General features: G+C 42.4%; 2 protein-coding genes and 1 pseudogene across 3 annotated transcripts; 1 reads left to right on the forward strand and 2 right to left on the reverse strand.

Annotated features, from left to right (window-relative positions):
* The first annotated feature begins 263 nt into the window (after positions 1 to 263).
* Positions 264 to 3,988, forward strand: rwdd1 (RWD domain containing 1). Its single transcript, XM_083761536.1, has 7 exons — positions 264 to 454; positions 758 to 823; positions 967 to 1,097; positions 1,229 to 1,372; positions 3,101 to 3,230; positions 3,343 to 3,405; positions 3,647 to 3,988. Exons 1-7 carry the CDS (start codon positions 382 to 384, stop codon positions 3,757 to 3,759), a joined length of 720 nt encoding a protein of 239 aa, XP_083617662.1. The 5' UTR covers positions 264 to 381; the 3' UTR covers positions 3,760 to 3,988.
* A 1,015-nt stretch (positions 3,989 to 5,003) lies between these two features.
* On the reverse strand, positions 5,004 to 11,280 carry LOC310856538 (amine sulfotransferase-like; annotated as a pseudogene). The gene is made up of 7 exons: positions 11,274 to 11,280; positions 9,159 to 9,320; positions 7,013 to 7,232; positions 6,361 to 6,487; positions 6,175 to 6,269; positions 5,864 to 6,044; positions 5,004 to 5,140 (listed from the first exon to the last, which is right to left on the reverse strand). The product of its transcript is annotated as an amine sulfotransferase-like (transcript).
* A 2,613-nt stretch (positions 11,281 to 13,893) lies between these two features.
* zufsp (zinc finger containing ubiquitin peptidase 1) lies at positions 13,894 to 25,029 on the reverse strand. Its single transcript, XM_083761509.1, is given in 14 exon segments — positions 13,894 to 14,046; positions 14,286 to 14,506; positions 14,752 to 14,915; positions 15,111 to 15,276; positions 15,998 to 16,186; positions 17,083 to 17,122; positions 17,124 to 17,252; positions 17,754 to 17,813; positions 17,815 to 17,864; positions 18,030 to 18,140; positions 19,429 to 19,488; positions 21,021 to 21,122; positions 21,245 to 21,789; positions 24,856 to 25,029. Coding segments are annotated over 13 exon segments (1,875 nt in total). The 5' UTR covers positions 21,780 to 21,789; positions 24,856 to 25,029; the 3' UTR covers positions 13,894 to 13,998.
* Between the last annotated feature and the right edge of the window lie 70 nt (positions 25,030 to 25,099).

Raw genomic sequence — 25,099 nt, forward strand, 5'->3', positions numbered from 1 at the left:
AGCTTGTAGATCTGTTTTTTTAGCCACGCTTGCGCATTGGCGCGTAGGCCAGAGCAATAGATTTCAGATTTGTGTTGTGCAAAATGCATAGTAGTTTTATTATTATATTACGGCAATATGACACGACGTGAGCCAAACAAAACCACATTGGATAGTCAGTTCCAAAGGTGTTTTTTTTCTCTTCACAAAACATAAAATGGAGTATAGATTCATTGAACATTAAAACCTATGCTGATCAGACGTAATCTACAGATTGACGATGTAGTCGACTCGACTGCAGTGGGCCACTGTAGTGAGCACGCACGCACACGTCCACACGCAGCTGTGATGGTTTTAATAACTAATAATAACGTTAGATAATTTAAGATAGAATCAATCAAAATGACAGATTACGCCGAAGAGCAGAGAAATGAGCTGGAGGCTATAGAGTCTATCTATGAAGATTCTTTTACAGGTAAAGACTTCTTTGACAAGTTGGATGGGCTAGCAAGCTAGTAGGCTAACCTTAGCAGACATTATTTTAAGCAAATTAGTTTATTGCTGTCCCAACATAGTGTGTGTGTGTGTGTGTGTGTGTGTTCTAATGGGGTTGTATGTATTCCAGTGCTTGGGTGGATGGTTATTAAGGTTAAACATACAGCACCAAACCAGAGCTGACAGTATACTATATAAAAATGACATGTTAATATTGTGTGAACCTATAGTGAAATGTGTATTACGCAGGTAATATGCTTGTATGCCACATTTGTTTTCACAGTGCTATCAGAGAAGCCCACCAGCTTTACCATCACTGTAATATCGGATGTAGGGGAAAACCACGAAAGTAAGTAATTTGATAAATTGCAGAACTTTACCTGACGAATGTGCTTTGTTGACTGACTTTTAAGCAAGTATTCATCCTGGAACGACGTTCTTTTACATGGAGACGAAACAGGTTTGCAAACACAATCTGTTTTCTCTGCCCAGTGGTGGAGGCAACCTTAAAATTCACCTATGTAGAGAAATACCCAGATGAGGCTCCGCTGTGGGAGATCGACTCACAGGAGAATCTGGAGGATTCTGATCTGGAGGACATTCTCACATTCCTACAGCAACAGGTAGGCCTATTTCTGTTTCCATCTGTCTCCCCCTCCTAGTTTGATTCGTTTGTTCCCTCATCCCGTCTGCTGTTCCTTTACAGAAATCTCAGTGTGGAAGCTGTAGACAATTTATACTTTGTCTCCTTTAGGCAGAGGAAAACCTGGGCATGGTGATGATTTTCACCCTAGTGTCAGCGGTTCAGGAGAAACTGAATGAAATTGTTGATCAGAAGAAAAACAGACGGGAGGCAGAGACGGAGCGGAAAGAAAGGGAGGCAGAGGAAGCGGAAAAGGTACATGTGCAAGGAAAGAGAAATGTACTTAAACCCTCTAGACTAGACTTAATAAAGTGGACACCAGTTGGCCCGAATACTGGAAGACTCACCCCTGTGCGTGCCCGTTTTTCCTCCCGGAATTTTCCCCAGTGAGGGGGATAACTTTGTAATATGCTATTGGCTGTTTGTATTCTTTTTGGAAAAATATAAAAAGATACTCCTGTGGAAAGGCTATATTATATTACTTATATTGATGTTATAAACAATTTAGTATTATTTAGTATATGTAAGGTTTTGCCCCCTCAAATGGTACCTCGTCAGATAATCCCCACATATCCTACAACAACTTCTGTGAACAGACTTCACTGTAGTAGCTTTTCATAAATTATATTTGTACTTAGGCTGTCTGCTGTCATGAAAGTTTATAGTTAGAGAAATTCAAAATCCAGCCGTCTGCTGTCCAGCCTCTCCCACCCCTCACTGGGGATAATTCTGGGAGGAAAACAGAAACGGGGTGAGTCTTCTTGTTACCGTTGGCCCTACCCGATTACGCACCAGTGAGGGGAGGGAGGGGCTAGCCCACACTGTGCCCTCCGCAGTCAGCACCAGAGACGAAATGTTTTTATAATCGTCATGGGGGCGCCCACCCGCCCCCGGGCCCGGACAAAAGAGGTGTTAACGTGCGTTCAGACTTGGATGGTTAGAGCTGCGCGATTACATACAAAGTCAATGCAAAGACGAGAATTGTGCGAACGGGCGCGGCGCGACCTGGCGCGGTACAAACGGGACGAACCGACTAGGCGAATATACTGTACATATTCAGGTCTAATTCATCATGGGGGCTCGAGCCCCGCCGCCCCCACGGAGTCTTCGTCACTGGTCAGCACACACAGAAGTCAAGGCAGACGGCTGTGGAACGTGAAGCACAATGTCCACTTGCTAATTCACAACTACTACTACTTGGTAGTTGGTGTTGAAACTTTGAATTTCTCTAACTATTATAAACTTTAACGACAAAATTATGAAACGGCTAAATTATACTAAATTGGTCAATATAAAATAATATAGCCTTTCCATAGGAGTATATTTTTCCAAGAAGAATACAGATAAAGGCCCAGGCCGTAGCGTAACGGTCTGGGCACCGGACTGGTGATCCAGTCGCGGTGTGCCGCGGGTTCGACTCCCGGACCCGACACGGCCTTTGCCGCATGTCATCCCCCCATCTCTCTCCCGTTTCCTGTCAGCCTACTTTCTATCCCTTAAAAAAAAATCAATAAAAGGCGTAAGCCGCAAAAAAATATCTTAAAAAAAGAAAGAAAAAAGAATACAGATAAAATCATAAAATGATCTATGGTCTACTCTAAATCTAATGGATGATCAAATGCAGGAGTTTTGACGATTCAACTAACTGCAACTAGGGCCCCCCGCCCCTCCCTGAGCTCCCTCCCTAGTGTGAAATCGGGTAGGAACCTTACTAGGGACCTTTTTACCATCTACACCAAATCTCTTCACCAAAAATATCAGATCTACAAGCTCTGCACACAGGGTGTCGCAAGCTGCAACTCAACATGTTGTGAGCTTGCAGATCAGCTATTTTTGGCTAATGTTCCCCCAAGAATATGGATGTTGGCGTTGGTTCAAGTGGTTATGTTATCATCCTGTTGGGTTGCGCATTTTACTGGATACCTGTGCTTTTTGTCTTGAGTTAAATAAACCAGTCAAATATTTACCTCAAACTTTTTTTAGGTGGCTTTCCAAGGCACAGTGGTCACAATTGAAAACTTCCTGGCATGGAAAGCAAAGTTTGAGTGTGAGATGTTTGAGTTGAAGAGGAAAAAACAGAAAGAGGAGGAAGCAAAACAAAACAAACTCACTGGTAAACACCCCAACCATGGGTTTCATACTCGTCTCTATACCGCTGTCATAAACTACAAGTTAGTCATGTGAACTCAATTTATAAGCTGAACTTTTTTTTTCTTTTTCTACAGGGAAACAACTCTTTGAGACAGACCACAACCTTGACACATCTGATATTCAGTTCCTTGAAGATAGTAAGATTTGTGTGTGTGTGTGTGTGTGTGTGTGTGAGATAAAGTGTGCTTTAATAATTCTAAAGTTTCATGTATGTGGCTTGTGCCATACAAATGTACATACATTTTCCATCTGTACATTGAAGACATTTTAAGGAACATGGCTGGAAAGCAAAAGCAGGCTAGCACATGCATAGAACATTTTGTACTCAAGCCCTGATTGTCATAAAGTTGTGCTTTACTGCTTTCCACTGTGCCCCAGCTGGAAACAACGTTGAAGTGGATGAGTCGCTTTTCCAGGACATTGATGATCTGGACTTGGATGAGGATGACCCCGACTTTGACCCGTTAGCGATGGGTAGCGATGAGGACTAAACGAGACAGAGCAGAGAACTGCTGTATTCTGACAGGACATAACCTGCTCATCTCTGTGGCAGACTGATCGCATCAAAAAAGGATAAAATGCCTCCATTTATTTTTCTTAGGATGGACTTTAAACAATGGTGAGCTGTGATTATTCACAAAGTTAGTCTAAGGGAATTTATATACCCTTGGTGGTTAATTTCTACGCTGAAGCAATTAAACCCAACAGATTTATGTTCAACTTGGCTTTGTTATTGATTTCACATGGTGTTCATGACATGACTCAGTGAGTCATCCTTAGAAGTCTTACAGAGGGCAGAAATTAATAATCTCTAATCAACATCACACCACTATATCCACTCTGAATAGTTAAGTAATAGTTAAGTGTGCAGCTATAGGCTACTTCTACTGACTTCTTATAAGCCTTTTTATTTCACGGCAGTTTACTTTAGGCTAAACTAAGGTGGGGGGGGGGCATTGGATCCTAAATTTGAATTCAACCACAAATGAGTCACGCTGGGCAAGACCTACGCAGTGAATTGCTGAAATGTGGCAGAAGTAGTGGGATTTTGGCGGAAGTACCGCTCAAGGAAATTACACTTTACAAATCTGTTTACATTCTCCGTGAATGAAACGAGTGTTGTGATTCGTCCAAAAATATCGTATCCGGGGGATCTGATGGATGTTCCGGACACTTTCAAATATGCTGTCTCTCACTGCCTTATATTGTGACCAGGCTATTCTCTTCGCAGATGAGTAAGGCTGGGACCGAGGCTACAAATGAGTAGTTAGTGGTAAAGCCAAAGGACCACTTTTCAACTTGGAACTCACTAATGTTCATAATAAAATACTGCTTTTGTTTTGTCTGTCTCATAAGAGGGCTGTGGGCAGTTCAGAAACCAGTCCAGGGATATCGTTAAGCAGATTATTTTTGAAAAATTATATAGATTTTTATTATCGTGGCTCCATTATCGCATTGCAACTTTTCAGGAATAGAAAGCCTGATGTCACTGGTGGATGGGTTTCTGAACTACCCACCATGAGACTGTGTGGAATTGTATCATGAACATTAGTGAGAACCAATTATATGAACGTAGGTTGAAAAGTGGTCCTTTAATAAATATTGCATGGCATAGACACAGAAAAATGCTTATTTACCTAAAACAAGATTTAACATTTTTATTTTAAAAATGATTTGCTCAAGATAAATAAAATAAAAGCTGTAAAAATGACAAATATACATATTGCCCTCAGCATCAGCCTGATGACGTCACAGTGTAATTGATATCCCAGATAAAGGTAATAGGAACTTCCTCCATCTTCTCTTGGAAGACCTTATCAAATCGCTCATTTTGGGCAACAGTGAAATGGTTTTTCCAATCACCAATGGTTCCTGGTGTTTGATTAGAGATAGAAGGGATAAAGAAAAAACTTTAACTCAAACAACGGTCAACGTAATGTCCAAAACCAATATTAATTAAGCATAGCTGTGTTGGGCAGTTTTAGTCAGGGGGTATTAAAATAAATTCCTTACCAATACATTTCTTCAATTGTAAAGGGTGTCTAGTAACACACGCACTGAAATTCAGTTTCCCTTCCCAAGGGGATGTGGGACAGCTGCTGAAAATTGGGGTACCATTAACCTATATGCAGGCAACATTTTCAAAATGTAATCCTGCTTTAAGTAGCATGTGAGGGGTCAAACTAGGGGTTTTTCATGATTCTGAATCCATTGCAAGTATTTGTTTAGCACGATCCAGGTCATCACAAACTAGCCCAAGGAGTGTTTTTCATGCAATTGATTCAGTATCATGAAAAAAAACCCTATAGTTTGACCTCTCACACGCTACTTAAAGCAGAATTAAAAATGGTACATTTTGCCTACATATAGGTTTGTGATGGTACCCCAACGTTCAGCAGCTGTCACAGATCCCCCCCCGCTTAGGGAAACTGAATGTCAGTCTTTGTGAGATGTGTTAGTGTTACTAGACACCTTTACAAGAAATGTATTGGCTTTATTCAGAGATTGGACATTTTTCTGATAATATATTCTTTGACTATTTGTTCAGATTAATGTGAAGTAAATTAAGCCACCAAATTACAGGATGAAGGTCACCTTTCCTCATGAACGATCCTTGGTTATGGTTGAGCAATTCTTCTGACACAAACTCATAGTTGGCCTGTGTGTTGAGCCTCATGTTCCTGAACGTGCTGTGCTTAACCACGTTGGCCAGCTGCTCTTCAGTTAACTCCTTATCCATGAACATGCACATCCTCTTCACTGCTGACTCCAAGTCCTGGGTAAAACACATGGGCAAAGGCAAATCAAGTCCCTTTCTTGTACAAAACGATACAGTATATAAGATAATTTCTCCTTATGCACAGCATATAATAGAAATGTACAGATTGCGATCACTGAGTCCCTACTTGAATCATTTCTTCATAAGCGATGAAAAGGATGTTGATATCATCTTTGTGTGAGTACCAAGTCTTTATGTGCTCAAACCAGCAGTTCCCATAGACTGCAATAAACAAAGTAAAATGCCATCATTGCATGATATTCCATAATCATAATGAGCTGCAGTGCAAGGACAACACTGTACTTGTGCTTACTCTCTCCTTTCATGAATTTTTCAAAGAAGCAGTTGAAGTCCTTTGGTGTCTCCAGCATGGCTGCAAATTTGTGGAAGTGGAAATAGGACACAAGAACATCCTTGGGGTTTCTTATTACGTAGATCACCTTCGAGAAGCAGAGTTTGGATTTATTGATAATTTACTCGCAACACTTTGAAACTGACAGAATTTAAAGGAACACTTCGGTAATATTTTTTCACCCATACCATATCAGTCCTTTTTTATGACAACTATTTTAGCAAGTTAAGGTTCCAGCAAGCCAGAGAATCAAATCTGCTCATCAGCAGGTACATTTGTGAGCTACAGCCTGCCTCCTCTGACACAGCGTTAGCGCGACAGAATAGTATCGTCCTGTATATACTATAGTGAGCTATTAGTTAAGATATGGAGATGAGCCTGAAATTTTTTTTATCCATCTCGAACCCGGTGGCCCCATTATGAGCAATAGCAGCTCTACAAGCTCACAACGCATCGCAATGGGACGCGCTGTGAGTACTGTAGATCGGCTATTTTCGTTTGACACTGTCTTGTGACAAAGTTTAAAATAGGGCTTAAGTGGTCAACTGACTTGGCTTTACTTTAACTGCATTTCAAACAGCGTGCCATGGATATAATCTAGCAATGAACTGACCTTGCCTTTCCTCTGGTTAAGAGCAAGCGGCATGAACTTGTACTGTAGATGGGAGACCCGTAGCCTAGGGGGAGGAGCTGCGATGAATTCCTTCCCCGCGCCACTGAGCTCGATCCAGGGGACCTGCTCAGAGTTTGGCTTAGTACTGATGATAGTGATGTCACAGTGATGTCACCCTTGGCCTCTATGAGGAGGAGAATCTGCTGCATCCAGATAGTTCCTGTCAATTAGAGCGTTGGTTCTCAAACATTTTCAATTGCCAAACAATTTGAATATCATAGTAAAGTAACACATTCTGTTATGTGACTGTCATTTAAAAAGTTAAACTTTGAGATTCAAATTTAAAGTAAAATATTTCAAGCCATTTTTTGTTTGTTTTAATCTTGATGACAACATACAGCTCATGAAATAAATCCAGTATCTAATTTTGTTTTTATATTAAAACAAATGTATAATACTGAAGAAGCACTCAATGCTTGGTTGGGGCCCAGGCCCTTTTGAACAAATGACTGCCATCCATGCGGTGTGGCATGGAGGCAATCCGCCTGTGACACTGTTGAGGTGTTACAGGTTGCTTGTTTGAAAGTGGCCCACAGCTCGTCTACATTGTTGGGTTTTTGTGTATCATCTTAATCTTGACAATACCCCATTTTCTCTATACTGGGTTCAGGTTAGGCAAATTGGCTGGCCATTCAATTAGAGTAATACTATGGTCAACAAACCAGTTAGCAGATTTGGCACTGTGGGCAGGTGCCAAATCCTGTTGAAAAAGGAAATCAGAATCTCCATAAAGAAGACAGAAGCATGAAGTGTCTGATGTATCCTGGTAGATGGCTGTGTTGACTCTATACTTGGTTATTCACATTTCAGATGAAAGTCAATTTAGCATTTAATTTGGAGGTCCCAAGGTCTGGAGGAAGAGTGAAGAGGGAAGTTCACCGGGATGTCTGGATGAGTCATTATTATTAGGAAATTATGACTCATAGTAATAGACTATGTGACAACCAGGTATAGTCTGGTGACCACCGGAGAGACGGGTGACAGCCGGAATGTAGACGGCACCCGGGTGAGCAGTATGGGTTAGCGCCCCAGGCTGTGCCTGTGCAAGGAGCAAGCGGAACCGCAGCACCATGACCCTGCGGAACCATTGCCCACCACTCCTGAATGAACCGTCTGGTGCTGGGACTCTGGTGCAACACACAGGTCCTCGCTCTACTCCTGGTGAGAACAGGAGTGGACCTGGTGAGACGTAGGAGGGGCCCGGACAGGAGACAACCCACAAAGCCTAGTCCCTCCATGTGCCAGAAGTGTACCTCCCAGCCCTGGCAGAGTAGTTCTGGAATAGTTCCAACGGATTGTGTGCCCCTGGTTTTTCCCTAGTGGGACTGATTGAGGGTAGCTACTGGGACGTAAGTCGGGACTTCATCACTCCCGGCTGGGTCGCCTGAGTGAGGGGTATGATGTTGAGAGACCCGAAACCCTGTTGACCTCAGGATACATCACTGAGGATACGTCCCAGGTGCATCCATGCAATGTTTTTTAGTTATTAGTCAATGGACCATGGTTGAGATTTGAGACACAGTGGGAAGTTGTATACACATGGGGTGCATAGCAAGTGTTACAAAAGCACTAATCTTAGCCCATATCCCCACCCAACACAACAGTGGTCCCCAGGTTGATTCTAAGTCAGGGTGGCGGTCCCTCATTCACAATCAGTTGAAAACCACTGGCTTATTTTATTGACATGATAAGCCCATTATTGGCAAAAAGTTCAAAGGTAATAACTCTTATTAACTTTGCACTTTTTGGGGGCCCCTAAGCTTGAGCGACAGCAACACGGTCACGCGAAGGCTGAAGCTCAGGGGCCCCCTAGCTCAGAGGCCCCTGGGCCTGGGCCCAACAGGCCCTTTGGATAATCCTCCACTGATGACCATGCAAGCGGATAGGATACAATGCAGGGTGGTGTTAACTTACCTATAACGGAAGAAAAACAAGGCTTGCTGCATTCCTATGTGAAGATTTGCCATTTTTAGCACATCACCACCAACTGTACTAACCACACTGACAATTGCACCCACAAGATATTACTCATAGTGATTCAAAATATCACTGGCAGGCAAACAATAACAACGTGCCTAGTAGCTACCTGACTTTGGATATGTGACAACAAATACATCCGAGTCTTGTATCTTCCAGCTCTGGATCTGGTCCACTTCTTCTGGATTGTGGATATTGCTGATCAAGTAGAAATCTCTGTGTGGTACCAGCCTATAATTGTCACTCTGAATGTCAGTGGAATCCAAGGGAACTAATAGAAAATAAAAGAAAATTATTGTGTTTATGCATCCTCAATCCAGCAGGATTTAGTATTGTTAAATAAGTTTACATGTTGTTTTACTAATTGAACCAAAGAAGGCTTCATTATGAGAATTATTGTAGTGTTGATTTAAAACTAGATAAAGTGCCCTTCGGGGCACAGGTCTCCTCCAGGGCAGGTCAGGTTGTGGCCTCCTGGTGGCGCTATAATAGGCCAATGTGAAAAGGGTGCCATTTCTGGGATATATTCTTCAGCCTAGTAGGAAAGTATGTGAAAGATTTCACGTAAATTGCATGCTGCGTTCATGATTTGAGGCTTTTTGTTCAAACGGGCCAATCCTGCAAACCAAAAATGTTAGCCAATTAGGATGGAATATGAAATATTGGACAGATCCGTCTTGACTATAGAGATAGTGTGTAACCATTTGCGGGTCAGAATCTGGAGTAATATAAACAATTTTTTTTTTCAAAAGTCAGCCTCGTGGTGGGGCTATAACAGGACGTTCTGGAAAATTTGGGGCAGATGTTCATCGTTGGCATCCAGGGAGTGTGCGTGCAAAATTTGGTATGGTTAACATTGCCGGAGATTAGCTGGTAACAGGGTTAACGGTGCCGGAGATTAGCTGCAGGTAACAGACGGACGGACAGACACCCGCACGCACACGCACTGCGGCACACACACGCCCGCCCACACACACACACACACACACACACACACGGACGGAGTGCAAAACATACTCTCTCCATGCCTTCGGACTGGTGGAGACAATAATGCAGCCAGTAATTAATGGCTAGGACTCTACAAATGAAGTTCAACCAAGTGTTTAGCTTGGCTGAACTACTAAGTGATGTGCGTATTCTATTCATTCATGTATGGAGATTTTGGTTCCATTTGTAGGATATACTCCAGTTAAATGTGTAGGCCTGTGTAGGCCTAATAGATAAATCATCAACAAGTAAGATGCGCAAACGCGTGAAGCGAACGCAGCTCGTAAATTGCAATAACAACAATTAGAATAAATGACGTACTTTTTTTTTCTTTTTAGTTAGTAATTTTTTTAAGTTTTCTACTGTGTGTGTGTGTGCGCGTGTGCTACAGCTGCGCCCTCTGGTGGCGTCACAGCGGGACAGACACACAGACGGACAGACAGACATGATCTGCAGGGTCTCATAGTTAGTGCTCAGTGCGTTCGCAATTAAGCACTAATTAAGCACATTAACGGGGTGATGGCTATTCACCTGGGCTGGGGCATTCTCTCCTCCTTACACCAAATCTCTTGAAAATGATGCCCAAAAGCTTTGTGGGCCTGAATATGTTCACATGGTCCTATAGTTACTATAGTAGACCCCTATGAGTAGAACCAATAGTGGGTTCATGTGTTCAGGGCTATAATGATTGCAATAATGCAAATGAGCTCAGTTCACGAACAGCTCGTATTTTGGTTGACACTGGGCACCTCCTCCGACGCCAAGTTATATTTGTCGCCCGCGCTCTGGGAAAAGTTAGTTAAAATATATAAAATATAGGCCCATTAATAGCGAATATTGAACAAATAGATCAGGCTATATTCCATATCTATAGCTGGCTGCACGCATAGTAATTTAAGCGCTATACAAATGATATGTGGACTTTGCTATTATGTCATATGGTTATATAGTGCGCAAATTGCGCAATCTATAGCGCTGCCCACTATGAATGTTCAACTTTACTAAACTTTATTTGTAGGCTGTTGCCAATAGGCCTACCATACAAATAAAGTTGAATTGAACATTTCACCAAAATCATACAGAAACACCCCAACAGAGGCTTAGGCTATTTGTGTGCACTGCCATTTTACCGCTACTGTTAATTTAGTGTGCATTAAGCATAAAAGACAAAGCACACGTTATGGAAATGTTTTCGTAAATTACCAAAAACACAAAGTTAAATATTATTGTCTCTTACCTGCCATCTGCGCGCTCCTTCAACGAAGGTTTGAGTTGAGGGACGACTCAAAAAGGTCCCTGCTTTTTAGCCTATTTGTATATTCTTTCGCTGGGAAATCATTCCTTATACTGTATGTTGAAGATGTCTGCAGATAGACTATAGGCTACTGTACATACAATATAGCCCATAGGCAGCTGGCTATATACGATAAAGGTCCCTCCTTTCTCCGTCACTGCACACGCATGGCGCTTTTACGCAAACGGTGCACAATGAAATGCATCAGTTGTTTACATTACATTTCAGCACCTTTTAAAATCCACTTGCACTTTGAATATGATCCTCCCAGGCTACTGCTGATATAGCCAGACTGACTAGATTAAAAACAAACAATGAGTAACGGTGAGACAGGCGCCTCGCTCTGAACGGTGTTGGGGTAACTTGGGCAATATAGCACCCAGATGTAGCCTCTCGAAAAACACCTCTGCGAGTCTAATCTTAGGCTAACCCAGGTGCACTGATACTATTACGTGACTAATTAGTCAGCACTTTAGACTGCACAAATCAGCCCCCCTGCTGATTTGTTCAGTTACTCTCACACCTGCCTGAGCCAAATTAATTGGTCTCAGAGCTACAGACACCTGTTGTCTAAAGTGCATTTATATTAGTCGTGTCAGAGGATATTAATAAAATCTGGGAATACATTTCTTACCAGGAATTTTCTTCACCAATGTGTTTGCTAAGGTGTCTACTAACTTTAGCCCAAGGAGTGTTTTTCGTGCAAAACTAACTTTCCAAAGGGGGCACTATATTTTTCAAACCCACCTATGCATAACAAATACTGCCTATTAACACAGTGATGCGTTGAAAAAAAGGCTACAATTATGCAGCAGCAGCACCAACAACAAACAAATACAATTATGTTGATCATTATGTCTTCTGCATAATTACCTTGCATTTCTATTAACTATTAAATTAATTAGAAAAAGTATATATTTATAATAATCATGAAGAACTTATAGATTTAACATTTGTAAAATATTAAAATATTGGTAGGCCCAATCTGGACTGGAGGGGCACAAAGATCAATCTGGGTGGGCATTGCCCCCAATGCCCCCCTGTAGTCATGAAGAATTTATAGATTTAACATTTGTAAAATATTGAAATATTGGTAGGCCCAATCTGGACTGGAGGGGCACAAAATTCAATCTGGGTGGGCATTGCCCCCAATGCCCCCCTGTGGAGCCGCCACTGAAGCAGGTACCACCACCCTGATTAAGAATCAACCCGTAGGCCCAGGCCGTAGCGTAACGGTCTGGGCACCGGACTGGTGATCCAGTCGCGGTGTGCCGCGGGTTCGACTCCCGGACCCGACACGGCCTTTACCGCATGTCATCCCCCCATCTCTCTCCCGTTTCCTGTCAGCCTACTGTCTGTCCCTTAAAAAATCAATAAAAGGCGTAAGCCGCAAAAAAATATCTTAAAAAAAAAAAAGAATCAACCCGTTTACCCGGGCTGCTGGTGTAGCCGTCTGGGCACCGTGGCTGGCAATCCAGTCTGGCAGTGTGCCACAGGTTCGACTCCCGATCACGACAGCCTTTACTGCGTGTCACCCTATGGTGTCACCCCCCCATCTCTCTCTCCCCATTTCCTGTCAGCCTACTGTAAAAAGAAAAAAGAAAATAAAGGCGAAAGCCACAAAAAAAATAATCTTTAAGAATCAACCTGTTTAGGGATCACTGTTCGACTGTGTTGCGGCGGATACGTGGACTAAATTACAGTAGTTAAATCTCAAATTCCCTAAAATTTCAATCATAATGTGTCCCATGCTGTGGGATAAGGATTTAAAGCCCCATTGTCCTGGGAGCATCAACAATAACTGAAACTGTATCTACCGGTAATCTAATCTAATAGTACATACTGTACTATTACACATGCTTTCTTTGGGTAAAAGTGCAATATAATTAAGTTTTTCAAAAGCAAAAGAACAGTTGAAATGGACACATTCCAGCCAGTGGCAAGCACATAATCTGGATCACAATGTCTTTGTCAACCACAAAAACATAAAACGTCGTGTTCTCAGGATGTGTCATTTAGCAGGGTATGACGTTTTCCAAACCAATGGTTGTTTGGTTGTTGGCCAGTAGTGCCACACACAATGAATGAATGCGTTTCTCATCTGCAGCTAAAACCCAGATGTGAGAAGACAAGTGTTGAGGACAGACAATTGTCTTTTAGGCCAGAGGTTCCCAACCACTTGAGAGGGGGGCTCAAGTACCACTGGTGGTACTTGAGGTACACTAAGACAGAGGAGTCACCCCAAAAAAGGAGAAAAAAAGACAAAAGTGGAATGAAATATTTGAAATATTTATACTACAGGTAGTTCTTCTGACCAAGTAATTGGTTGAAATAGGCTATTCAGCCGTACTGAAATGAGCACGACAGCACACCTAGCCGACCGTTAATAGAATTCAAATTCAAATATTTTCTGAGATGTTACAGTATAAAATGGTTGGGAACCAATGTTTTAGCCTACTCTTCTGTCTTCTCCCGCTCACATCATAACCACACCAACAATTTCATAGCCCCCCCCCCCCCCCCCCCACACACACACACACACACACACTTTAAAATGTTAAAACATAAATCATTTTATTGAATCAAAATATTACAAATAGCATGATGATAGCATAAAATAAATTTACAATAAGAAAATGAAGACATTCCAGTTTCCAGCATTCCAGTTTCAAGGAATCCTTTCAGCTACCAAGGTTCTCGAGTTCAAGATGCAAATCTTAAAAACAAACAAAACAAAACAAAAAACAAATATTGTTAATACCCACCCATATATTTCAGTTACCACCCAATCACTTACACTTTTTAATGACTTGCCTTCAAATTCTACAATTGGCATGCCATAGGCCAGCATTAACTTAAATGAAGTCAACCCCATGTGGGTTCAAAACATCTTTTTGTCAAGTCTGGAAATTCTAAAATAGCCTTCTTTTTTAAAAAAAGTGATGTTTTTCTCACCCGTTTTTCCTCCGGTGACAATGTGCCCTTTGCTGCCACAACCTGGTATTGTTTGTGCTTCAGGTTGTTGGGAAACTTTCTGATGCGGCGAACGGCTGTGGCAGCGCCGTCTCTGCTGAGTAGCTTCCTGGCTTCTGCAGGCGAGCAGCCCGGGTCAAGGACCAGCAGACACAGACTCCCATTCCTCTTCTGTTCCACTCCTACAATGGTCCGGCTGTGCCCTGGTGAGCATGGAGTACATACAGTCCCCTACTATAGAACAAACATTAAAAATGCCATTGACAATGAACGGAGAATTTACGTCATGTGTCTGAGCAAATCGTCACGTGTATGTCAGTGGGAACCCTTGGCCAATAAGGGACCACCATTCTTGATGATGATGTACAATGAGTCGATGATATACGATGATTAGAGTGCCCCTCACTTCACACAGGTGTGATTTTTTTGCCATAGGAACGACCATTACCTTGGTGCTGCAGGTACAGAGGTGGTTGGGAGGTCTGTATTAAGCGGGGGGGTAATCTGGTGCCCCTGCTAGCAGACATGGAAAAGTACTGCTTCACCCACTCAAAGAGCCTGGGATGGGTGTCTGCTGGGCCAGTGGGCTTGTGGAAGTCTATGATGGTGGCCCTGTGAACAACACGCATTATATTATTATACTGTATATTTCTGGACTGAGAAAAACCGAGCAGTGTGTTTATGCATGTCTTTTAGGTCAATTCTCACATAGCCCCCAGAGTCCCCCAGAGGTCTATTCTAGGCCCCCTTAATTTTGCCAAATCTCTCTGACTACCAGGGAGGTGAGGACAGCGTAGCGAGTCTGACCTGACTCCCAGGGAGGTGAGGACAGCGTAGATCTCCGTGGCGCCGACCCAGGCTCGCGTTCCCTGCAGCCGCTGGTTGAAGTGGGATGCACCTTGTGGATCTAGGCCCACCCGCCACGCCCCCTCGATCAGACTCTGTACCCGAGGGATACTGGGAACAGCCTTTTCTGGAGAATGAGAAAACAAGAAAATGGGAAGAATTCAGCAATGAGTTGCGAAATTGAATCATACAGTTAGAAACACCAATGCATGTCAGTTAGGTGAAGATAAATCATCATGTTAGAGAGGCTGGCAACTTGGTTGGACAGTAGACAATGTTCCAGATTTTTTTGCCCTTCCAAATATCTATCTTAATTCCTGGATGAGAAAAGGTGTCTCATTTTCTTTGTCTTGTGATGGGTTAGTTATAAGCCAATCAAGCCATTATACGTCAATCAGAAGACCACCTTTGGTGGATGCAAGATGTCTTTCTACAGTTTTGCCGACTGCTGATAGAGGGCTCACCTTTGGACCACAAGGTTATGCGTTCGATTACCTACCATAGCTCCCGGTACTTTCCACACATCTTCGTTACCCGAACAGTGCTACTCATACGCAGAGTTGGAAATACCAAAAATAGCAGAACTATGTCGATTATTTTATATATATATATAATATATATATATATATATATAAAATAATCGACATAGTTATATCAATAATCAATATATATATATATATATATATATATGCACGCTTCTCGGTTATATTCGATTATCAAAAAAGGAATCGATAGAATAATCTGTGAGGGAAAGAAATCGATAGTTGCAGCCTTAGCACTTACTGTAGCTATAGAACTCAAAATGTCAAGATCCAATTTTGAGCGCCACATTGTACAAGTGTTCATACCTGGCAGACAGTCAGCAAATGTCTCTATTCTGTGTAGAGCGGATAGAAGCATCTGGAAGTTGCGGTAACCACAGCCCCAGCCTTTGTCCCCCTCTGAGGAGCAGAAGTGGTCTGTCTCAGCACTCAGCCACACATGGACGCAGTCTCTGGCCTCCCTCTGGTAGAACTCAGATAAGGCACCAAGCATACCTACACAACACAGGGATTACACATACGTGGGAAGAATAGATATCAGATAGATAGATAGATATCAGATAGATAGATAGATAGATAGATAGATAGATAGATAGATAGATAGATAGATAGATAGATAGATAGATAGATAGATAGATAGATAGATAGATAGATAGATAGATAGATAGATAGATAGATAGATAGATAGATAGATCTAGTCAAACATCGCAATGTGATGCATTGAGAGTTTGTAGATCTGTGGCAAAGAGATTTAGTGGAGGGAAATACTAGCGTGTACGTCAGTCAACTTCTAAGTATATTGTGTTAGTAAACAAGAGGGAAAGAAGTGTGTGTGAACGAGAAACATTAAACTCATGTTTTATTAGTGATGTGGCTCTTTTTGACAACATATGTTAGGTTCTGAATTCGTTGCCATACGCTACAGCTCGGTTTCAGATACCACAAAGTACTCAGAACCTGAGGTTGTATTAACCTGAGCTAACATGCTGGAACAATCTGAATCACAACACCACATAGTGGAGGAGCTTAGGGATATTTTGCGCTAATGTAGCCCAGGGCATGCTCTAAGGATTTAGCTAGGGTGCCTATGTAAAGGTAAAGTTTTCTAAATGTCTAAATTATGTTAAGTAGCTTGTGACGTGTCAAACTAGGGGGTTTTTCATGATTCTGAATCGATTCCAAGCATTAGTTTTGCATGAAAACACTCCCTTGGGCTAAAAACGGCCATAGCCTTCATCACAAATGTGACGAGGTCATCACATTTGGGCAAGTGGCTATGGCCGAATTAGAGCATTTCCCTAGTCTACATCTGTGCAGAATTTGGCGCTTTTAGGCAAATTAGCACAAAATCACCCTTATCTCTCCTTAAGCTCCTCCTCTAACACACTGACCCTGGGTTCTGGTTCTGCCATCATCAACCCCGGTGGCCACAAGCCTCCATCATATCAGCCCTGCTGTTGTGGAAGTCTGCCGGGTCCATTAGTCCTCTGGACACAGCCTTCTCCATGGTCTGCTCCATCTGCCGGCGATAGCCCCCGCTGCCGTCCAATCCATGCTGCTTCTGCACACACCATTAAAACATATAGCCTTGTGGAAAACACGTGATTTATCAATGCTAGATACCCACACGCACATCAGCATGCATAGTAGGAAGAGAAGAGATCACATAATCATGCCTGTGGACACAACGGGAGAGACCATGTGAGACAGCATGCTGTACATATGTAAACAATATACAGTATAGTCTTACACTGACCTCACACTGTGACTAAATGTTAACCAGTATCAGTTTGCAGCAGCCCCAACATGAATTATAATGTAGTTGTACGATCTAATTAGTTTTGTTGTTAGTTTGGTTTACAATTAATACAAATACTGATACAAATACCCAGCACGAAAAGAATATCTGGTATCTATTTGTCATTATAGGCGGGAAAAATATAATTCAATAAAAAAGAAAATGGGCTATCTTTGTCAAAGTATATGGAGCTAAGTGGTTAAGTATGGCATAGTTCTGATCACGCTAATGATGGTGCCGAGGCCCAGTTGCTTGATCCAACACCTGCAGCTTCTTGAACTCTACTGCCTCCTGTTTGGCCTCGTGCTCCCTTCTCCTCTGGTCGCTCCGCCTCCTGGAGCTGCCTGGCCAGCTTCAGATCTGAGCTCGGACTCACTGGTGTAACCCAAACAAATATATACTTTTTAATAAAACATTGTGTGCCAGAAGATGGTAAGTTGACAGACAGTGAAACTAGACCAGACAGTAACACAGGGAGGGAACAGACATTTCTCTAATGGGACCCGAGTGAATTTGACCCTCAACAGATACAACCCATACCTGCACAGGTGGTGGCCGTGCCATACTCCAAGTGCAGCTCCACGTGCTCTTGCAGCGAGGAGCTGTCTGAACAAACTAAACAACACATGGGACACTCATAGCTCTTCTCACCTGTGGGAAATGATTAAGTTAAAATTAGAGCAAGGCCGTTATAGTTTGGCGCCAATACTGTATGAACTTGAGTTGGTGTCCGTGTTGTGGTGTCAGAACAGGCCAGATCCATATATGGAGATATAGGGTGGTGATCGGGTCCAGATCCCGGGCAGAGGCTTTTGTTCTGGACAACCGGAAATGCATGCCCCACCCAGTTATTATGTATGTGTCCCTTTTATGTCCATATATGGAGTATTTGTCAAGCATGCCAAAATGAGGTTTTTGTGCTGGTTCTGAACAACCGGTAATGCCGAGTAACCTGTTCCACCCATCTGTCTGTGTCCCTTTCATTTCCATATATGGAGATTTCTGTATACTCCTGTCACTCTGTGTCCCTATATTCCTATATAGTTCTGGTGTCAGGCATGCCCAAAAATGGAGTGTTGTGATGGCAGAACAGGCCAGCTTATGGAGTACTGTGTCAGGCATGCCCAAATATGGTGTGATGTCAGAACAGGCCAGCTCAGTACATGGACCCTGGGCAGGGTCCCCTGTCCAGACCCGGGCAGAGGCCTTTTTGGGGCGGTTCTGGACAACCGTGGGTCCGACCGACTCGACACCGGTGGAACACGTGTTGGTGTGTGGAACACGTGTATCGAATATGAAGTCGGTGGAGCGAACGGTTCTCGAGTTACATGGATTACAGACGTACAGACACACACACATTTATAGTTACATAAAGGAGATCTGTGCACCAAAATACTTGATCTTCATTTTGTACCTTTCTCTCTGTTCAGGGAGGATAAAGATCAGTTTAGATCACTTTTTCTAGGCTAAAAATAAAAGGGGAGAGAGCAGAGAGAGAAGGGAAAAAATACAGAATGTGAAGATCGAGAATTTTAGTGCAGCCCCTCTTGATTTATATTTAGAAACCAGGCACCATAGAAGGAACTGAATAATAGTATGCCTTAGACAGATTGAAGAGTGTATCCTATCCAGCGCTTCCTTCCAAACATCAGAAAGTTGTGTCCCTAACTCTCTATCCCATTGATTTTTTTAATGAGGTTGCTTGTTGAAATGTGCTATACATTCCTTCAACAGCTGGAAAGAATTTGGTTATTGAAAAGTGTTTGGTCAGTGTTCTATTTTATCATGGGATAGCTATGACTGAGCTGTATGAATATAGGGTGTCTTGTCTTTTCAGGCGCTTGAATGTACAGTACATGTCAAACCCAGATTAAAATACTTTGATTTATTAGATAAATCAATCTTAGATGACATTTTTACTATCAAATAACAGACAAACCTGTGAAATTGTGCGATGAGGGTGTTATTGAAGCAGACGAAGAGGCCCCTCGGGCTGCACCTGACAACAAAGTTATTAAATGAAGTTCAGTTGACGGGTATATTCACTAGTCCTTACACGTTCATTTTAACTTGTATAATATATTTGTGTTTTTTTAATGAATAAAAACAGCACTATGTAAAGCAGGAAAACGATATGCACATCCCAGTTTCAGAATACGGTGCTGGACCCTCCGGGCTTTCTCAAGTTCTTGAGAAAGCCCGGAGGGGCAAAACGTTGTTGTATTTATAGGTTGAAATAAAAAGGACGGGGAGCAGAATTATATCGTGTGTGGACATTCTTTTTTCTTCATAAAAACAGCACTACAACATGAAAGTATTCGTACAAATGCATGGTAGGGAAATATGTTCATGGCAAGGACCGCAACATTTACACTTATTAGCCCACAGACCCCCATTTGAAAAGTATGAAGGCACCCCAGTTTGACACGCACCGGACAGTCGCACAGGTACTCCCAAATGTATTTTGTGAGTCGCACAGATTAAACTGTAGGTGCATTTGCGGCCACAATGTGCACAATTCTGAGGTTGTGAGCTTGTAGATGAGCTTTTTCGCCGGAGCGTGCGCTTTATCTCACCAAAAGCATGTTTTTGCAACAAACGTTTGAAATTCGTGGCAAATTCGTGGCAGCCCCTATGGCTGAAAATGGAATTGCTTTGGGCTCTCCGTTGATTAAACCGCCCACGACATGTGAATGGATTGGACATTCCGTTGGTTGAAGTGTGATCTTTTGTAAAACAGGCCCCCCCCCACTAACTTTGGACGCCGATTATGAAAATTCTGGCTGTGGCGTTTTCATCGGATAGGTCCAGAGATCATGTGTACCGATTTTTGTGAGATTTTCACAAAAGCTGTAGGTGGAAGAGCAAAAAGTGTTTGGAAGAAAATTCTAAATGGCGGAAAATCTATCCTCACGCAAATGGGCGTGGCCTATATGGGGAGATGCGTCATGACCCAAGGAATCCAGGGAAAGTGATTTTTTTTACAACCTACGGTTCAAGAGTTATAAGGCTAAATGTAAAGTGGGCTGTTATAGCGCCACCATGAGGCCGACTGATGTCATTATTTATTACATTAATTTTAATAATTATTATGAACCTCCCCTCCAAGTGTTGTGACTGTAGCTCCGACGGTTTCTGACAGAGAAATACTTGATGTGAGTTTTCGCATTTTCCCATGTAAGTGGATGGGTAATTTTAATGCACTAATAAATTAATTAATAATCAATAATTTGTTAAATTGAAAAAAGGGCTTCGTTAAGACCTCCATATTTTATGGTCAATGACTGTGTGAAAAGTGGGAGTGATTGGTGCAGGCAGTGAGGAACTACGGCAGTGTTTCTGACACACATTCATTCAGACATTGAGTTAATTATGATAATATGATATATGATGATATGATATGATGATATAGTATGATGATGATTATAGTATGATGATGTGCTTTGATATTTCATCTTATAGCAGTGTGCTGAGCTTGCTAGGGACACTGCTGACCATATGCATAGTAAAATATATATACCCAAAACCTACCTTCAGCTATGTTCTGCTCTTGGAGATGCAACTCAACATGCTCCTCTAGCATGAAACAGTTATTGTAGACCTGTGAACACATGGGGCATGGGAACTGCTTCTCTGTAACATAAACAAAACATAATCATATACACATTAAGAAATTTACTCAAAACAACTTTAAAAGGGAAGGAAAATTTATATGAACAAAATAATCTCTTTCTTTCATGGAACAACAAATCCACCTTTTCTTGGAGAAGACAGACGTTTCTGCTTGGCTTTGGAGTGCTCTGAGATTATTCGAATTGCGGCTGTGCCGTCACCACAGTGTCTCACTTGTTCTGAGCTCTGAGATGTTCTAGTAGTCTTTGTAGTCACAGCTGGAGGGGTAATAGACGCTGTCCGTGCAGTTAACAAACCCTCACCAACAACAGGTGAGGTTCCTGCTACATCACTACTTTGTTGCACAGTTGTGCCATAGAGGGAAGTCTCAGGGGACACACCGCCTTTGGTCATGTAACAACTGTCCCCAGATGAGTGTGAAGGGGCTGTCTCACGTTCAGAGTGCCGGGACAAATCTCTGATTTGCTTAAGTTTACGGTTGGCTCCTGTGGGGGAACAGTGTGCCGTGTCCATGTGGAAGTTCAACTCATCATATGAAACCCCAGATAGGGAACAGAGGGGGCAGCTCATCTCGTTCTCAAGGTGGCTCAGCAGGAGGTGTGTCTTCATGTCTTCCTCCAACACTAGCTCCTCCCCGCAGATCTCACAGGTCAGCATGATTTAGTCTCTAGAGACAAGAGACACATCGAAAAAAATCAGTCGCACAGTTTATGTAAACCTTTCAACACCTTTTACCAAAATTGCTTTAATTTTAGGGTACAGTATCTTGTTACTGTGTTTTGGCCTTATTCAATAAACGTTACAATTTGAGTTGAGTTTTATGTTTGTCAAACATAGACTGTAAAAAATATGGACAAAGCGTTCTCCGGGTCTAACATGAACGTAAAATGAAGCCTGTCAGTCCTTGTATTGTAAGTCGCCATCTTTCTAGATCCGTTTGGGCCCAGCTGGCCCATTGGCTGGCCCAGACAACGAGGCGGGACTTCCTCCCTTCTTCTCCATTGGTTTTTATTTTGACTCGAGTGGGAGGGGAATCCCGATCATAGACTGTAACGGTAGCCACGCCCCTCAGAACATACGTGACTTTATGGTAATTTTTTTAATAAATGGGACCATCATTTTCCAAAAAGAATATTATGACATTAGAAATGAGACTTTAAACTAGTGACTGGAAGCAGAAAGTATTCATGACCATGTTTATTAAGGTAATACAGTCTAGGTGAAGTTGGGCCCAAATACATGGACCTCTATGGGTTTTTCTGGGTCCAATGACAGCGCCACAACAGGCCATTATATGAACTTTCAGGAAATCCCGATTTCCTTAGTGGCTTCACAAAATATCTGTCTGACTGCCCCCCTGTTGTCAAATAACATAAAATCACGATGTCATGACATACAGCTTGGTCCTATATGACACAAGCTCTCCTCTACATTGTAGATATGCTCTGATCTTTGGGGCGGCTGTGGCTCAGGAGGTTGTGTTCGAATCCTATCTCCTCCTGTCTACATGTCAAAGTGTCCTTGGGCAAGACACTGAACCCTACATTGCCTCCAATGAGTCGGTCAGTGTGAGCTCGCCACCATTGGTGTGTGAAGTGATGATGCTGGCGTCGACTGTTTGCCGCTTCACCTCCCAATGTATGAATGAATGAACCATTGTAAAGCACTTTGAGCACTTGGAAAAGCATAATAAAAATGCCATTCATTAAAGCGCTTTGGATAAAAGTGAATAAATAAATGCACCATTTACAATTTTAGGTAAAGAAGTACAATTTTCAACATGCATGGCAGTGGATGATGATTTAAAATGTAGGCGTTGTTACGAAGACTTTCACCTTATCTAGTTTATGTGACAAGTCACCTGTTACGAAGCCTTTCCACACATCGATTCTACATTGTTATGATTCACCGTATGAGGAAGACTGCCCATAAGTCAGACCTGCATGGCCGGTTAAGACTCACCTGTGGCTCCGATATGTGTAGCTGGTTAAAACACATGCGTGGCCGGTTAAGACACATGCGTGGCCGGTTAAGACTCATGCGTGGCCAGTTAATAACACAATTTGTGCCCAAGACGTTTCCAGACGTCCTAGGAATTAAGACTGAGGTTAGGGTTTGGGATAGCCTCGGTACCAGGCTTTCATTTTTGTTGGTGCAAAAATTGAAAGCCTGGAGGAACGCATTGGCCGCTCTGGTCTAAAAGTGGGAGTCAACCCTTCCGGGTGGGCGTCGCTCCAAATTATGTGACGTAGCGCTGCACTAGGGGGGAGAGGAGGGGCCGGGGGTGACGGACAGATCGATGAGATCCAATCAGGGCGTGCGCAAATCTGAGCCGCGACCCGCCCCTCTAGACCAGAAACCTAACACGTTAGCTCAGGCTAGGGTTTGGGATAACGTTAGTAATGTCTGACTAACGGGACATCAGACCAATGACATGTTGTTACCTCTCCGTATATGGAGCGGACCAACACCGACATCATCAGCTGGATCTCCATATAGAGAAGACGACATCACTCTGACATCACCAGGGATACTCGACCAGTTCAGTGGAATAGTATAAAATGTGTAGATCTCAAATCCACAGAATCTACAGTCCAAGACCTACATCACTGTACATGACACAGGTCGCAAGACTCAAGACTGAAGAGACAGGAGTCACAGGACACAGACTCTACTTTCAAGACCTTTGACCTTCAGGCTCCTACACTCCAAGGTATCTGGCCTTACAACCCAGGCAGATACCTTCACTAATACCATCTTTCCAATTACACATGTTAAACATCCCGGTTTAAGTTCTTATTGGACACCACTGAGGCGGGTCCTAATTGTAACCTCTGGAAAACAGTACTTTTCTTTAGTAGTATTTTTCAGATATACTAAAGTAGTAGGTACTCCTGAATATCTGAAAGCCTTTTATTTTGTGGTTAGTTGAAGAAGTAGCACTGCATGGCTTCCAGGCCAGCAGCTTCTTGTCTTGTTCCATGTATGGGCCGGGGGTTGAACTTGAACATGCTATCAAATAAAATACCATGGCTGTAAAGCATTGCGTTTTAGGGTGCAGAGTCAAAGAGGACAATGTCCAAAATGTCCTGACTTTGTCACAGAATCACAATCAAATTACAGAATGAATCAATTTGACATAATTGGGTCCACTCCTACATTCCCATGGTTCTATTTCTCAATAAATAGACAGTAGTCAGGACCACAATGGAAATAAGGCCTCAGGGATTTGGGTGTTATCCTTTTAGCATTGATTGATTGATTTCACAGTATGTAGAATGGGTACATTTCAAACGAAAGTACAAGTCAATACAAAAAGAAAAACTCTTACTGTGGACAGCTATAGCCTAAGATTTAGACTCTCGTAGATTTATCGATTCTGACTGATGTCAAGATTGAAAATGTCAGAATCGATAAAAGCATCTACGAGAGTCTACATCTTTAGGATAGACGACACCATAATTAAGCTCACACTAGTTTACAACAGGGTCCACCATTTTCAATTCATCAGATAAGCAGCACACTGTTAATAAAGTAATCAATCAATCAATCAATCATTTCAACACTGTACGATGTACAGTATTGAAATAACGTGTATAACATAATGTGTATAACTTTGTATTTTAATAAAATAAATCTACGAGAGTCTAAATCTTAGGCTAAATTAGCCCCAATATGGGACTGAGGGATTGGGGCTAAAGCTAAATCAATCCCTCCGGTTCATGCAACCTACTCAATAGCCGCCTGTGTATGCTCGCCTTTTACTTCGGGGAAGTCTTGTTGTCGTTGTTGTTGTTGTTGTTGTTGTTGGGCTTTTAGCTAAAACAAAAATGGACTATAATACATTAAAAACAAGTTACACGATTGAAAATTCAAAAGTAAATAAAACACTTGACTTGAGGCCGAACAGGGGGTCGCAGCTGAATGTCGTCAGCTGCCGGATGTAACGTCACCGGTTGTTGTTGCGAGGTGCATCT

The sequence above is a fragment of the Protomyctophum parallelum genome (assembly GCF_964188405.1).
Source record: "Protomyctophum parallelum genome assembly, chromosome: 3".
NCBI lineage: Eukaryota > Metazoa > Chordata > Actinopteri > Myctophiformes > Myctophidae > Protomyctophum > Protomyctophum parallelum.